This window comes from Castanea sativa, chromosome 4, assembly GCF_040712315.1.
Source record: "Castanea sativa cultivar Marrone di Chiusa Pesio chromosome 4, ASM4071231v1".
Classification (NCBI taxonomy): domain Eukaryota; kingdom Viridiplantae; phylum Streptophyta; class Magnoliopsida; order Fagales; family Fagaceae; genus Castanea; species Castanea sativa.
Genome location: NC_134016.1, coordinates 36252371 through 36268200, shown reverse-complemented (window position 1 = coordinate 36268200; position 15830 = coordinate 36252371). Strand labels below are relative to the sequence as shown.

At 32.7% G+C, this 15830-nt stretch overlaps 2 protein-coding genes across 2 annotated transcripts; one reads left to right on the top strand and one right to left on the bottom strand.

Moving 5' to 3' along the window:
- The first annotated feature begins 1055 nt into the window (after positions 1-1055).
- On the top strand, positions 1056-3108 carry LOC142631571 (putative xyloglucan 6-xylosyltransferase 5). Its single transcript, XM_075805766.1, has one exon. The coding sequence runs from the start codon at positions 1451-1453 to the stop codon at positions 2828-2830; it is 1380 nt and encodes a 459-aa protein (XP_075661881.1). The 5' UTR covers positions 1056-1450; the 3' UTR covers positions 2831-3108.
- A 9227-nt stretch (positions 3109-12335) lies between these two features.
- On the bottom strand, positions 12336-14639 carry LOC142631572 (uncharacterized). Its single transcript, XM_075805767.1, has 2 exons — positions 13970-14639; positions 12336-12964 (listed from the first exon to the last, which is right to left on the bottom strand). The coding sequence occupies exons 1-2, from the start codon at positions 14558-14560 to the stop codon at positions 12875-12877; spliced, it is 681 nt and encodes a 226-aa protein (XP_075661882.1). The 5' UTR covers positions 14561-14639; the 3' UTR covers positions 12336-12874.
- Positions 14640-15830: the final 1191 nt, after the last annotated feature.

Sequence of the window (15830 nt, the reverse complement as noted above, 5' to 3'; positions counted from 1 at the left end):
GTTTTGTCAAAGGAAAAAATTATAAATTTCATGAGGAAATTTAATCCAAGGATTGAGAGGGTTTAAAATTTCGTTTACAAATTCCCCTTAAATAAGCATTACTTTCAAAATTTCTCATTTACTCTATCACCCAATCACTCAATATCTCCTTCTCATCTCCCTGTCCAATCTAAGCTTGAGCAACCTAGCTCTACTTTAGAGTGGATATTCTAGCTATCATCATCGTAGACAAAGTTCAACCCCAGCTCCAAGCATATGCATTTATCAAGAACCCAACTCAGTGGTTTTATCCCCACTGAGATACAACTATTTTTTATAGCAAGAGGCGGTTGACAGTGGATTTAAGGTCTCAAGGACCGATCCTTTAAATTCAAGCATCAATTTTCCCATATTGGAATATGACATAACCGAACCAAGTGTCAGAGATCTCAAAGGGCTTCCAGACCAAGTAGAAATCTAATGAACTCTACCTAAATTAGACGGAGACCTGTTGCCTTTCGTCATCCATCATTGTCGACTTCAACTACATTCAACCTCCACACATGGATGATTGCATGTTCGAGATCATAATAGTTTGTTGTCGATGGTGGTTTTTTATGTTATCCACCCAATGTGGCTAGGTTCAATTTCAATTTGAGCTCCAAATTGACTTTGGTTCAACCCATGGACAAGGCTACCAAGCACTCATATCACCCATATCAACTTGTCGATGTTGTATCCACAACAAAAACCAACTAGTCCTTGATAGCAAAAAAATAAAAATAAAAAACTTATTAAACTTTAATAACCCTAGGAAGGAATCATTTAAAAGTGACCCAAAAATATTAGCTACATTTTTTGAAACCAAGACCTCATAAATGTCATGAGGTCTTGGTACCTAGGGGTTGGATAATTAATTAACTTACCTTATGACATCTTCTCAAAAAAAAAAAAAAAACTTACCTTATGACATAAAATAATTATAATAATAAAAGATGTCCTTGTGTACAGTACAAGAAACGCTAATAATGGAGGATTCAATCATCCAACTCCGGATCAACATATAATTACAAAACATTGCGCATAATATCTCCTCACCTCCAAATCAATGAATAAAATATAGTAATACCCAAGTAGTACAAGTCGGTGCATTACAATTTACAAGCATGTCTTCCTCACCATCTACCTCACCCCCCACCATGAAGTCATGAACTCACTCCTCCCATCCCATCCATCTTCCTCTGCCTCTGCCCTCTTTCACTTCTCTCCCCATTTTCCCTCTCTCACTCTCCTTCTCTCCCTCACAACAAAAATTTACACATTGATTTATAGAATTCTGTAGATCTCTTCCCACAGATACAACCTTACCTACGCAAAAAACAAAAAACACCCAAAAGAAAGAAACACATTTTTAGATTTGAGACGCAGAGAGTGCGTGTGTGTGTGTGAGAGAGAGAGAGAGAGAGACATCATGGGACAAGAGAACATAACTCAGAAGAGAAGCAGCGGCGGAGGAGGACCGGGTGGTGGGCTACCGACAACCACCGCGAACGGAGGAAGAGGGCGCAGTAGTACGCTGTTGCCACGTGGCAGACAGCTCCACAAGACCTTCAACAACATAAAGATCACCATTCTATGTGGTTTCGTCACCATCCTCGTACTCCGTGGCACCATCGGCATCGGCAACCTCGGCTCCTCCGGCGATGACGCAATGAACCAGAACGTCATCGAAGAAACCAACCGCATCCTCGCCGAGATCCGGTCCGACTCCGACCCGTCTGACCCGGTCAACGAACCCGAAACCTTCTTCAGCGTAAACGACACCTTCGCTCTCGGACCCAAGATCTCTACCTGGGACCAAGACCGCAAAACCTGGTTAGATCAAAACCCTGAGTTCCCTAACCATATTAACGGTAAGCCTCGTATCTTGCTCGTTACTGGGTCTCCTCCTAAACCTTGTGATAACCCAATTGGTGACCATTACTTGTTGAAAGCTATTAAGAATAAGATTGACTATTGTAGACTTCATGGGATTGAGATTGTTTATAATTTGGCTCATTTGGATAAGGAATTAGCTGGGTATTGGGCTAAATTGCCGTTGCTTCGGCGGTTAATGTTGTCTCATCCTGAGGTGGAGTGGATTTGGTGGATGGATAGTGATGCGCTTTTTACAGATATGGTTTTCGAGATTCCAGTTTCTAAGTATGATAATTATAATTTGGTTGTTCATGGGTACCCGGATTTGATGTTTGAGCAGAAGAGTTGGATTGCTTTGAATACGGGTAGTTTCTTGTTTAGGAATTGCCAATGGTCCTTGGATTTGCTTGATGATTGGGCGCCAATGGGACCTAAAGGGCCGGTTCGGGAGGAGGCTGGGAAGATTTTGACGGCAAATTTGAAGGGGAGGCCGGCTTTTGAGGCGGACGATCAGTCCGCATTGATTTACTTGTTGCTTTCGAAGAAGGATCGGTGGATGGACAAGGTGTTTCTGGAGAATTCGTATTATTTGCACGGGTATTGGGCGGGATTGGTGGATAGGTATGAGGAGATGATTGAGAAGTATCATCCGGGATTGGGGGACGAGAGGTGGCCATTCGTGACCCATTTTGTTGGTTGCAAGCCTTGTGGTAGCTATGGGGATTATCCAGTTGAGAGGTGCTTGAGTAGCATGGAGAGGGCATTTAATTTTGCGGATAACCAGGTGCTGAAGCTGTATGGGTTTAGGCATAGGGGATTGTTGAGTCCTAAGATCAAGAGGATCAGGAATGAGACAGTTGCTCCTTTGGAGGTTGTGGACCAGTTTGATATTCGGAGGCACCCTGTGCAGGGAAGCAGTAAATCACAGAGCTAGCGAGTAAAACATCTTCAGAGTGTGATAATTGGTAGGTAATTATGTAATTCCTTAGTTTAAAAAGCAAAATTAAATTTGATAACATTCCATGTCTAAGTGTTTTTGTTTGTTATGTTGGTACTGTTGTCAGGAACCATAGCATAGAATTCTTTTCTAAACTTAAATTCTTCTTTTTGATTTGCAATGTACTGCCTGTTTCAATTTTTTTTCCCTGGCAAGAACCATTAATGTATTTTGCTCATTTTTATTTAAAAGTATACATGAATATTTTAGTTCAATATCTGTTTTATTGGGCTAGTAGACTGATTGTTTTAATCAAGAGGAAGCAAGGGAGAATCTCTTAAGTCCTATGATATTGATGTACATAGTTGGAACTGGGGAGCTGTTGAGATATGCCAAGGCTCTTCTCTTGTAGTCTCTGCATGTGACATATCTGACACTCCCATCCCCAACTTCAAAGATGCTTTTCAATGGAATGAGATAGCTTTCAACTGCAGGGGTGTCTTATTTAGAAGTAAATAATTTTTATAGTGATCTAACATCCATGAAGGTTCTTAGTATCTTGCTCCTAGATGCAGCTATTTGCTCTGTAGTTGCTGAACCCTAGGAGATCTTCAACATTTGGTTTTTGTGTCTTACAGACGGAAAATTTAACTGTAGCAAATCTAGGAAGTGGATCTTTACCATTTAAATTCTAACATTGTTGAAGTTATTTTTTCTTTGTCTTATGTATGACATTATGACCCTGATTACATCCTATGCCAAACTGAGTACTTCTAATTGAGAATTATCCCTATTAAATTCATTTGTGACTACACACTAATCTTTGTTCCGTATACCTGCATCCAACTCAAAAGCAAATTCTTAAGTACAGAAAGAAGTGGATGTGGGCTAGAAACTGCTTGCATGGTAACAAGTAATTTAATCTGCAACTCAGAAAGGATTTATTATTTTCTACTGGTTTCTTGATAGATCCTTCAAATATGTGTTAACACATTGGACTCCAAGACATCTGACCCGTGCCACATGGATTTTGAATATAAGTGGTTCATTTTAATGGGAATGTTACTTTGGCTTCTGTTATGTTTTTGTCTGATTTTAGCGTCCTCTCTGTTTTATGTGGAGACAAAGCTGATAAAGGCAGGTATTATATATTTTGTTCTTCTCTCTTCCTTTCTGGCTTGAAAATAGAACAGGAGTGAACAAGAAATAGTTGTAAGTATCAGTTTTGATCCTCTTTACAATGGAGTAGATGAATGATTTAATACTCTCCAACCTGCTGGTATGAAGTCTTATTTGTAAAATTTGGTTGCAATTCATGGTCTTTGATTGTATCAGTATTGGCATTACAGCCCCTGATATTCTATTCTGAGGAGAAAGCATTTGGAAATTCTCATAAGTCTTCCGGTACATAATTCCCTTAAGTTCATAACCATGTTTTTGGGCCATAAACAATGTCTGCTCTCTAAACTTCATAGAATTTTTAGTATTGGCATGAACTGCTTGCATAGTTTCTCTTGGTTATATTATGTATTTATTGTTTCCATTGCTCAGTATTAAGTTGAACTCAATAGTTGAATTGTTCTGAATAAAAGAGATTACTGTTTCTCATGTCTCTTGCTTTTTCGGAGGTGAGACATGCATCAAAAGGGTTTATTGAGAAGTTTGACGGCAAGCTTTTCAATCCAAATATATATATAACCAAAACTTTTGAAACTTTTATAATTTTTCACATTAGCACAATATTTTAAATAAAATTATCATTTTATTTAAATAAAATTATTTTGGTTTAGTCCAAACTTAACAAGGAGGAAATTCTATCTCTCTAACAAGTCCAACTCAAGCTCATCATTATAATTTTTTTTTTTAAAACAAAATTATTTTTGTATAATCCAAACTTAACAAGAAATGAAACTTTATCTTTCTAGCAAGTCTAACTTAAACTTAAATTCAAACTCAAACTCAAACTCAAACATTGATAATTTATCTCCAAATTTGCGAGGTTAATCATGAACACTATAATGTGGCATTTGGTATGGGTAATGTTTTAGAATTATCAAGAATGTTTAAAAATTTTCGTATTTGGTTACAAATCACGTTAGGGAATCAGATGCCAGGGGAATCTGGATTCCTCCTCTAAACTCTTCTCAGTAGGAATGTAGATTCCCTTTAAAATAGATGGATATCTAGATTTCCAAGTTTAAAGGAAATTGTATTTTTTATAAATTGACTAATCTAACCATTTTTCCTTATTATTTAAGTAATTAAGATAAAATATAAAACTAATCATCAATATCTTTTTTCTTGTTTTTATCTTTTTCCCGCCAAAATAATATAAATAGGATAGACAACTCTGTTGATGTATTCTTTAACAAAGTTCTATTTAGGTTTCATGTGTGGAAAAAAAAAAACTTTGATGGGAACCCTCTATCATTACTAGATATTCACTTTTACTGTTGTGTGTGTGTTGCTCAACAAATTAAATAGTAATTTTTGAATTGTACTTGTCATTTTGAAATATTATACTATAGTTTTAATGAATTTGTCATAATTAATAATTAATTTTTTGTTCTTCATGATTTATTTATAGGAAGATTTTTTTTTTTTTTAAAGGACTTGGTAGTTCATATTCAAGTCTAAGGATAACATGAGAAAAATAAATAATTCATTTAAGATTCCTGATAATAAACCAAATATTATCATTTCACATTCCTAGAAATTTTAAGAGATTCTCAATAAAATCAAACACATGAATAATTACATTCTTAGGCATTCAGATTGCAAGGAATTACATTCCCAGGAATTTGGATGCCAGGACTAATGTGGATTCTCCCGTACTAAACACCACAAAAAGCAAAGCAAACCTCAATATTTTTTTTAAAACTGAATAGAGGTACGAGTTCTTCTAATGTTATTTTATTCTCTTTTACTTTGTTAAAAAAAAAAATTTATTTTATAGTTTTTCATATATTTTTTAAAAAGTAATTTTCGTACATAGACCACCAAACTTTCTTTAGTCGTTTTTAATAAGATAAAAAAGTTTGCAATAATTGAAATTATTCTTTCGAATGTAACCCTCATTTCTCTTAGATTTCTCTATTGTTTAGACATATATTTTGCTTTGTTTTAATAATTTTTAAGCAGTGAATCATCTGATTCTTTAATATTTTTTGGTTTTTCAGAAGTTTTAATATTTGAATTTTGAGTTTTTTTTTTGGTAGTATTTGAAACAGTCTGACAAAATTTTTTGTAAGTTATTGCACGTTCAAGCAATAACTTTTTCATCAAATTGTAAAACAAATTGAAGTCATACAAGAGCAAATCATGCAATGGTGTAGTTTCTTAAATTTTTTATAAAAGTACTTTAGTTTACCTCATAAATAAGTAAGTTTTCGTGCATAACACGGGTTAACAACTAGTTAATTAAAAAACAAAGGAATCAAGTGAGAATAGGCCAAATCTATCTTGTCATTGACCTAAAGGGTCTGCAGAAGTGCTAAACATGCAAAGAATCTGTAGATAAGAGCATATCAAACTAGGGCTCAAAAATAATGTATGATGTATCACAACCTTATAAAATGCTAGAACCAGCTCCATTGGATCAAGTAATATAACATGTTAAGAGTATCAGAACTCTCAGATCTCCTGATCAGCTTCATTGGTTCATGAAAAGCTTAAAGAGCTTCAATATTTCGATAAGTTTTACAAAAAATCTTGTAACTTAACTAATTAGTATCTCAATTTCTAATAGAAACAATTAAGATTCAGATCCCATCCCAACTATCAATGTATAAAAAAGACATTTCAATAAGTTTCATAGTAAGAAATTGTAATCTTTTAGTTATTTTATATATAAACAAAATAAAAATACACTAAAAGTAGTACAATGATTTGATCATATTATACATATGTGTGTGTTTACAAATTAAAAATTGCATATTTTAATAAATTTCTATATATAAAAAGCGCAAATGCACAAATCCACGGTCGCTACAGTGATTCTTTGGTTTGTTTAATTGTCACTGTAGCTACAGTGCCTTCCTCTTTTCTTTTTTTTTTAGTCATTCAGTTTGTGCTTTTTTCTTTTTTTAATATTAATATGAGTTGACATATATATTGTTATATTGATACAACAAATTTCACAATATTTTCACAATTATTAAGGTGTCAATTTTTTATAGGTCGAAATAAAATATGAGACTGTGACCAATCACAAAATAAATATTTTGTAGAAATGTTGTAATGCTTGTTTTGTGAATGTGTAAAAGCTATAGTACTTTTTGGTTTGTTCAATATGTATTGTTCATCACTTCATTGGCTTTTTTATATATTTATTTATTATTTTTTTTTAGTCATCGGTTTGTGCTCTTTTAGAAAAAAAAATATTTATATGAGCTTGCATATTATACTGACACAAAATTTCACAAAATTTTCACAATTATTGAGGTGTCAATTTCTTATAGGTTGAAATAAAATAATAAAATATGATACTCTGACCAACCACAAGTGCAAATAAATGTTTTGTGAAAGTGCTTTAACACTTGTTATCACAATATTTTCACAATTGTTAAGATCTCAGTTTCTTATAGATCAAATAAAAAAAATACTAAGTCTACAACATTTTCACATTAATTTCACAACAAATCATAGGTAAGATACTATTGGTAAATAAAAAAATGATATCAGTCGTGGGTCCATTTTAAAATCGGTAACAACTTGCCAACTAGAATTTGTTATAAAAATATTATGAAGATAGCATTTCTCTAAAATAAATAATAATATATTAGACCAAAACTTATCATGGCTGAAAAATAAAAGTATTGTGAAAATATTGTTACATTTTGTTGTATTCCTAGACTTCTTTTTTGGTTTAGTCAAATTTAGTGAGCAAAAATTCACTGTTTCATGCACAATTTTCTTCTGTTGGTTTTTTTTAATGCATAGTTTAAATTGGTTGTCCCAATTAAAAACCAATAACAATTTATTACCTAGAATTTATTGTGAAATTATTGTTGATATAGTATTACTCTAAAATAAAATTATAAAATATCATATCAGGGCCTACCATAGCTAAAATAAAGGTACTGAAAAAATATTGTGACATTTATTGTTTTCTTGACTTTTTTTTTTTTTCTTGTTTAGCCAATTTGTTGAGCCAAAATTCATAGTTTTAAGAACAGTTTTCTTAGGCTGACTTTTTTTTTTTAAGACATTGTTTAAAGTAAAAAGCACATAGTTTTACCGACAAAAAAGAATAATGGAAAAAAGTACTTTCCCCTTTTATGTTTGGATAGTTTTATCCCCCAACTTTAAAATTGAATAATTTCCTCCTTTATATTTTGTAGACAAGTATATAGATCTTATTGTTACTCTCCTAGTTAAACCCTAACAAATCTTAGAATTCCTAAAATATTTCATTGTGCAATATCTAAAATGCCTCACTAAATTTTAATGTCTCAAAAATTTTCTTCGTGTATTTTGAGTATTATGTGTTAGTCATACTTAAAAAGTAAAAATGGTGATGTATGGTAATCTATTTGTTACCTAGAGAACACTAATTTATTAGTAGTTTAAATCTTCTAGATTTATAATTTTGTCTAATAGAAACTTCAATGACATATGTCTTTTGTTATTTTATTCATTATTTTTTTATTTGTTTTCTTTCTTAAAAAGGTGTTCATTAAAATTTAAATAAGCTAAGCATCGTAGTTAGGCTCATAAAATAAAATGATAAAGAAGGAAGTATGAATAACAAAATATTCATTGTAACATATTAATTTAAATTTATTGCGAAAATTTAAATATTGTGACAATTTTTTATCAAAACTTAGTTATTAATTGTTGGAAGATAACGACATTTGTTATCATTCTTAGTAGAATTTTTTTTGAGTAGATATTTTCTTTAGTAAATAGGTTCCAAGAAATGAAAGAGTACTTTGTATCAAATGATATCACGTTATCCGTATCAAAATCTAATAAACAAGAGACATGTGTGAAACAATTACTACCTACTAACACATGTCTTTCAATTGTTAGTGGGTTAGTTATTTTTTGCTGACATGTCTCACACTTATTAGATTTTGATACTGCTGACATGATATCATTTGATACCAAATACCCTCTTCTAAGAAATTATCATACTAAAAAGATAGACATATGTTAAATAACTATTCCAAATTCAAATACATAGTTTGATACTTCAAAAAAAAAAAAAAAATCTATATTAAAATTTTTCACTCAAGGGCCAGCACATGCCTTGCACGTGCAACCCTTACTAGTCATTGTAAAAAATTGTAATATTTTAGTTATTTTATATATAGAAAAAATAAAAATATACTAAGAGTAGTACAGTGATTTGATCATACTATGTGTGTGTGTGTGTTACAAATTGAAAATTGCATAATATAGTAACTAATATAGATAGGCATATTTCATGCATACCAAAAAATGCTTGATTGTGCATTACTAAAAAAAATTTGCCCTTTTTGTCGGACATGGTTTCAATTGTTGCAAAAACAACTAAATTTGAATAAAAATGCCATATATCGAATCAATTATTTCTCACATAAAAAAACCAATTGTTTCTCATATAAATCTTAGAAAAATTATATTAAAATTTCATTATACTTAAAATAATTAATATAACAAAATAAACATATTTATTATATTAGTAATTTTTATAATTACATAAAATACATACTAGAGTGTTAGTTCCGCGCACACACATACACACACGCGAACACACACACAAAATAGTTAGGAAATTTAAATAATTAAGATTAATTTTAGTGAATTCATAAATATTTAATTTTTTTTATGGCTTTTGTGACAATTGTTGTAAAAGCAACTAAATGTGAGTAAGAATGTCATATTCTAAATTTATTATTATTATTTCAACTAAAAATTATTTGTATATAGAGTTTATAGAAATAATCATATAAATTCATTTAATATAAATAATTAATGTACAACAATAGATAATTAATATATGCATTTACTCTATTGGCTAATTTAATGAACTAATACTTTAATATAAATGCAAATTTTGTTGAATTCTCATTTCTGTCTGTGTGTGTGTTTGTTTCTAAAAAATAAAAAAGAATGAGTAATTGTCCAAAATTACTTAGGAGAGTATGTTGTGTGTAGTATAACTTGTCCTACCCTTTCTTAAAAGTTACCATGACTTTTGAGTGGAGTTGTAGTATGCCTTTGTGTTAAAATCTCTTTCCCTCTCCCTCTCCCTCTCCCTCTCCCTCTCCCTTGTGTGTATTTGTTTCTCTAAATAAATAAAGGCGAAAACATTATTTTGGTCTTTACATTTTAGGGTCACGGTCAATTTGGTCCCTACATTTTTAGAGCAATCAATTTGGTCTTTTCTATTTTTAAGTCACATTCAATTTGGTCCCTACCATTAGATAACTAACTTAATCTACTTAGGTGGCTAATGAAATACACACGTGACATAAATTAAATTAAAATATAAATAGTCCTTCAACGTCAACCTTTCCACATCAGCTTCCCCTACTACTAAACCCACATGACTCTCACATAACCCACTTATCATCACCACCCTCCTCACTAATCAGATATATCAGACCTAATTGAATTCAAAATCCCCAAAAATTAAATTTCAAACCCTAACCCATGATGAAATCCTTCTAGACAGCCACATCTCTTCTTGCCTAATCCCCACAATCAAAGCTTAATCTCTTCTCACCGATTCTACTCTCATCTCGCAAACTCCAGTGATTCCAGACCGAAACCATTGATGAATGACTCTTTAACTCACCCATGTCCATACCTTGATTTCTTTGCTCTTTAAAGAGCCAGTTACTTGTGAAAAGACAAATCAAAATTTGAGGAACACAACTATTGGGTAATGGTGATCTTTCAAGTTGTTGAAGTTTTAAAATTTCTGCCACATTTGTTTGAATTTTTTTACGGAAATGTGGTGTACTTTATAGTAGTTTATGGTAGTTTATTTTCTTTTCTTTCTCATCAACTTAACAAGCATAATTATTGGTCCACTTCAATTAAGATTTCACAAAATTCAACTCGATTGCTTCTACAAAAGCCTCCAAATAAAAGCTTAATTAGCTACCATGTATATGAACAAACATGGTGACACACATATCATTCTAATTAACAATATGTCACAAACCCATTATAAGTGGGATAATATTATGAAATACTTATTCTTAAAATTCATAAAGAAAGTACACATAACAACTACCCAGTTGTTTGGGTTTGTCGTTGACGTTTGGGTTCTCTGTTTCTTCATCTCTTTTGAGGGTCAGGAGCTTGAATGGGAATCGGCAATGGAGTCGGCGAGATGAGAGTGGAATTGGCGAGATGAGAAGAGCTTTCATCTTGGGGATCAGGTGAGAAGAAATGTGGCTTTGAAGAAGGAGTTCATGTTCATTGTGGGTTGGGATTTGGAATTTCATTTTGGGGGTTTTGAATTCAATCAGGTTTGAATTGTCTGACTAGTGAGGAGGGTGTTGATGATAATTGGGTCATGTGAGAGTCACGTGGAGTGGGATTAGTAGTAGTGGAAGCTGACGTGGAAGGGTTGACATGGAAGAACTATTTATATTTTAATTTAATTTATGCCATGTATGCATTCCGTCTGTCATTCCGTCTGTCATCTAAGCAAATTGCATTAGTCATCTAACAATAGGGACCAAATTGATTGTGACTTGAAAATAGCATGGACCAAATTAATTGCTCCCAAAATGTGGGGACTAAATTAACTGTAACCTCAAAATGTAGAGATCAAAATGATGTTTTCACCGTAAATAAATAAAGAGAACTTTATGGACACCTAGAGAAGCATACTTCAATTACCCTGTAAAGTATTAAGATCTGAGTATAAAATATACAATAAAGATGTCATCACTTATGTCAAAACCTTGTGCTTCATATAAAAATGTAATCTAATGGACCACCTTTGTCTAACCAGTTCTTATAGTTCTGTGAAGGGCATGTAGCACTTGATTCATTAAAGCTATTAGGTGCAGAGGTGAATATTTTGCTTCAAATGATCAAATCAAAATTTAGTACTGACACATCAAAAGGAAAAGAAGAAAACTTTCTGTCTCAATGTTGCAGCACTTTAATTCGTTTAAGCAAATTTGGTGCAAGAGTTGAAGGTTTCACCATTGTATGTTAGACGATACATCTTTGATGAGGTTGTAATAACGTGATCCGTGAGGCCAGCTTTGTTAAAAGTCAATTGCCAAGTGCCTTAATGAAAAATTGGATGTTTGTGAATGTGCCATTAAAAGATGCTCTACGGTCTTGGGATCTGCCTGCAAAATGAATCCAAAACGAGGTGGTATCTTGTGGAGTTGTAGACATATTGCCAATTGGCTCAATTTGGACAGACTTTTTGTCCAAAGATGTAGTAAAAAATTGGGACCACACTCCATTTATTAAATAGCTGGGATCTTTAAAAGTCCATGCATTATTTTCAAGATAATAATAATAATAATAAGAGGAGAAAAAAATAGATGAACAAGCTTCTTCATAGGTTCAAATCAGAAGTGCAACACATGCGTCACAAATATTTGTCAACAAGGCACATAGGAAAGCGGGTACAAAAAAATAACCTAAGACATTTAACTAATCTTTATACAAAATCAAGAAACTACATTAATCTACTGGACTTGGCACTTCCATTATCAAAAAACAAAGACCCAAACTATTACTTGGCCACATCAAATCATGAAGAGTATGGGAAATCTGAAGTTCATTCGAATGCTCAGAGATGCTGGTCCATTAGTCAGTCACATGCTCCAGAATCCATGGAGTTTGCAGAGTTCAAATTGTGGTTTCATGAGTGTTGAGTAATCAATCATTATGTTCTTCCACTTGAAAAGGCAGTGGTGTTTGGATATGACACAGGAACTGCAACCAGGATTTGAGCAGCACATGTGAAAGCACAGCATCAATCAATTTAGTTAATGTCAATTTTAAGCCTCAATGCTTGAAAGTTGTTATGTCAAATGTGATAGTTGCTATCATATGGCGTCCCTTTTGCAATTACTTAGACATTTTTGATGTCAGATCTCTGTGACGGGCTACCAGAACTTCATTCATTTGAGCAATTTGGTGCATCAGTTGTGTAATCTTCTGCAAAATTATCAAAGCCAAACTTAAGTACAAGGGAAAAAATACAAAAAAAGGAGAATCTAATAAACAAGTTAATAGTTCAGCTACTTATCCAAAACGAAAAAGTTAATAATCAGCTTGTTGCATTGACAATCAAAGAGATGAAGGTCATGATTGAAGATACAAATACCAGTTAGAAGTTAGAACTTAGAAGCCCTCACGCTAAAGAGACACCCATTTGGCACACTAGCCAAACTTATCAACTCTAGCGTGCATTTGGATTGGGCGTTTTGCCCAATCTGCTCGTTCAGCATTTTTTTTAGGGGGTCCCATGGGTACTGTTCACATATTACTAAACTCACTTTTTCACAGATTTTTAGGTAAATTTGAGTCCCACAGCACTATTCAAACCTTTAAAAATTATTTTGCTACAGTGATTTCAGAAATAAGTTTTCAGTTTTCAGTAAATAAGCGGTATCCAAACATAATCCTAATCACAAAAGTCGTGTAGCTCAGTGGCATTGTTTCGGATTAAAAAAAAAAAAAAAGAACCAGGTTCAAGTTCCTCTATTCATTTACTATAACAATTACATATATATGCACACTAGTCAAACTCGTCAACTCTAATGACAAAAGTTGTGTAGCTTAGTGACATTGTTTCGGTTCCTTTATAAGGATAACCAAGTTCAAATCTATCTACTCATTTTCTTTTCTTTTTTTGAGAAAGTATCTACTCATTTTCTGTAACAATTAAATTATAGTATATATATGAACCCTAATGACAAGGTTTAAGGTCTTTGGATTTCTGATCAAAGGCCCTATGCAGCACTAAACCAGACAAACAAGCTCACATTTCACATTAACATGATTAAGCCCAAAGATTCTGGCTAATCTAATTTTCTGAACAATTAGTAATACCACCAATTTTTTCCTAGTTGGAATTTCCATGAACAACTAAAAACTTCTATCATAACAAAATTAACACAAGCATTACAACAAACACTACACAATCAATTAAAAACCAACCTCATCTTTCTCCCTAATGGCCTGCATCAAACGACCCTTACTCTCCATTCGTCTCCGCCGCTGCCGAGCCTCCACGAATAACATCCAAAACACCGCCGCCGCCGCCGCCGCGGCGACGGGGCTAAATGACCAGAATGCCCCTTTGGTGGCGGCATCATGATTTCGGAACGAGGAAACCAACGCAAAAACCTTACAACGTATGACCTCGAGCCCAACCCCAATCCACCTCGTCACCTCGCCGGCTCGTTCCACCTGGGAATCGGACGGCGGCGGAGCTGGTTGTGGGTCCGAGGCAGTGGAATCGGACGGCGAGGATGACAACGATGAAGATGACGAAAATGGGTTCGGTGGTGGTGATGATGAAGATGGAGAAGACGATGACGATGAAGATGATGGAGGTGAAAATGGGTGTTGCTCAGAAATGGGGAGATTTTCATGGTTGATTGGTGGGAAGATGGAGCAATCATCGTTGGTGGGAGAGTCTCTGATCACCACCATGGACCATTCTTTCAATTGGATTTTTTTCAAGGATGGGATTTGTTCACATTCTTTTGGATCTTCACGAACCAAAACCAGATCGTCATCCACCATTTTTTTTTTTTTTCTTCTTTTCTCTCTTCTCAATTCTCTGCCTCCCAACTATGAAGGAGGTGGTGGAGTACGAAAGTGCGTCTTCAAATGTCAAACATAAATTTATTCACTATGTTTGTCACATCACCGGCGTCACTTTCAACTCAAATTATTGGACCTGACTAAACTTCATCGCAGTCATCTAATTTTGTTTTGCTTAAATTAAGTGCTCTGAATTTTAAATTTACTTAATTCAGGCTTTTTTTTTTTTACAAAAAAAAAAAAAAAAATTCAGACTTTCTATCCAATTTTATTAAAAAAATTTCCTTAAAAAAAAAAGAATTACTAATAGATGCTCTTAGAGTATTGGTGAATAGCTATTTAAATAAAAATTTTAAGAGAAAAAGAAAAAGAAAATCAATTAATATTTTGACAGTTTTTTCCATTTCTCATAAAAATGGTGTCAAAATTTTCTTAAAATGGATTATTAACACATGCTCTAATGACACATATTAACATGACCCTTTGAAAAAAATATTTTTACAAGAAAAAAATCTATAAAATTAATAAAAATATTTTATAGATTTTTTATATAAGAATTTAAAAAAAAAACATTTTTTCCAATTAGTTAATTGCATACTTAATAACAATTTATTTTAACGAAATTGGACAAACTATCTAAATTAAATCATTTTGAAACTTAGAAGGTTCAATTGAACAAAAGTAAAATTAGAAAACTGAAAACTTAAAATGTGCAATTTGCACTTTAACTTTATTATTATTTATCGGGTAAAATACAGTTAACGCCTATATTTGGCCCAACGAGTCCAATATATTTTAAAACTAACTAACTTAATTCTTAAACTCAAAATTTTCCTTAAAAGTTGGCAGGTATTAGCCAAAATCTTAGGAGCTTTGACTATATTTTATTCTTATTTAATTTATATAATTTGATAATTAAGGAAGGGAAAATATGAATCTTGAACATTTTCTTTAGAAACATTAGGAGATATTGGTTCCTACAAAACTCTTGACATTTTTATTTCAAACTATAATCACAAATGTTAACTTGTGTTCAATCATTTCATATAAAATATGTTTTTTTAATGGTATCCGGCATGATTTTATACTATTTAAAATTTTAAATAACATGACATTTAAATATATATTTTTAATTTATAATATTTAATTTTAATAGATTCATTTGAATCTAAGAGGATCCTTTTACATTTATTGCACACTTGAGCTACTTCAAAGTTAAGGTGCTTCTATGTGTTTTTTAGTAAGCTAA

Bases quoted from the DNA above. Each gene is read 5' to 3' on its own strand.
- LOC142631571 (XM_075805766.1), top strand. From the start codon at position 1,451: ATGGGACAAGAGAACATAACTCAGAAGAGAAGCAGCGGCGGAGGAGGA.
- LOC142631572 (XM_075805767.1), bottom strand. From the start codon at position 14,560: ATGGTGGATGACGATCTGGTTTTGGTTCGTGAAGATCCAAAAGAATGT. The intron at 12,965-13,969 runs GTTGGTTTTTAA...ATAATTTTGCAG, and splicing joins CCATTAGGGAGAAAGATGAG to AAGATTACACAACTGATGCA.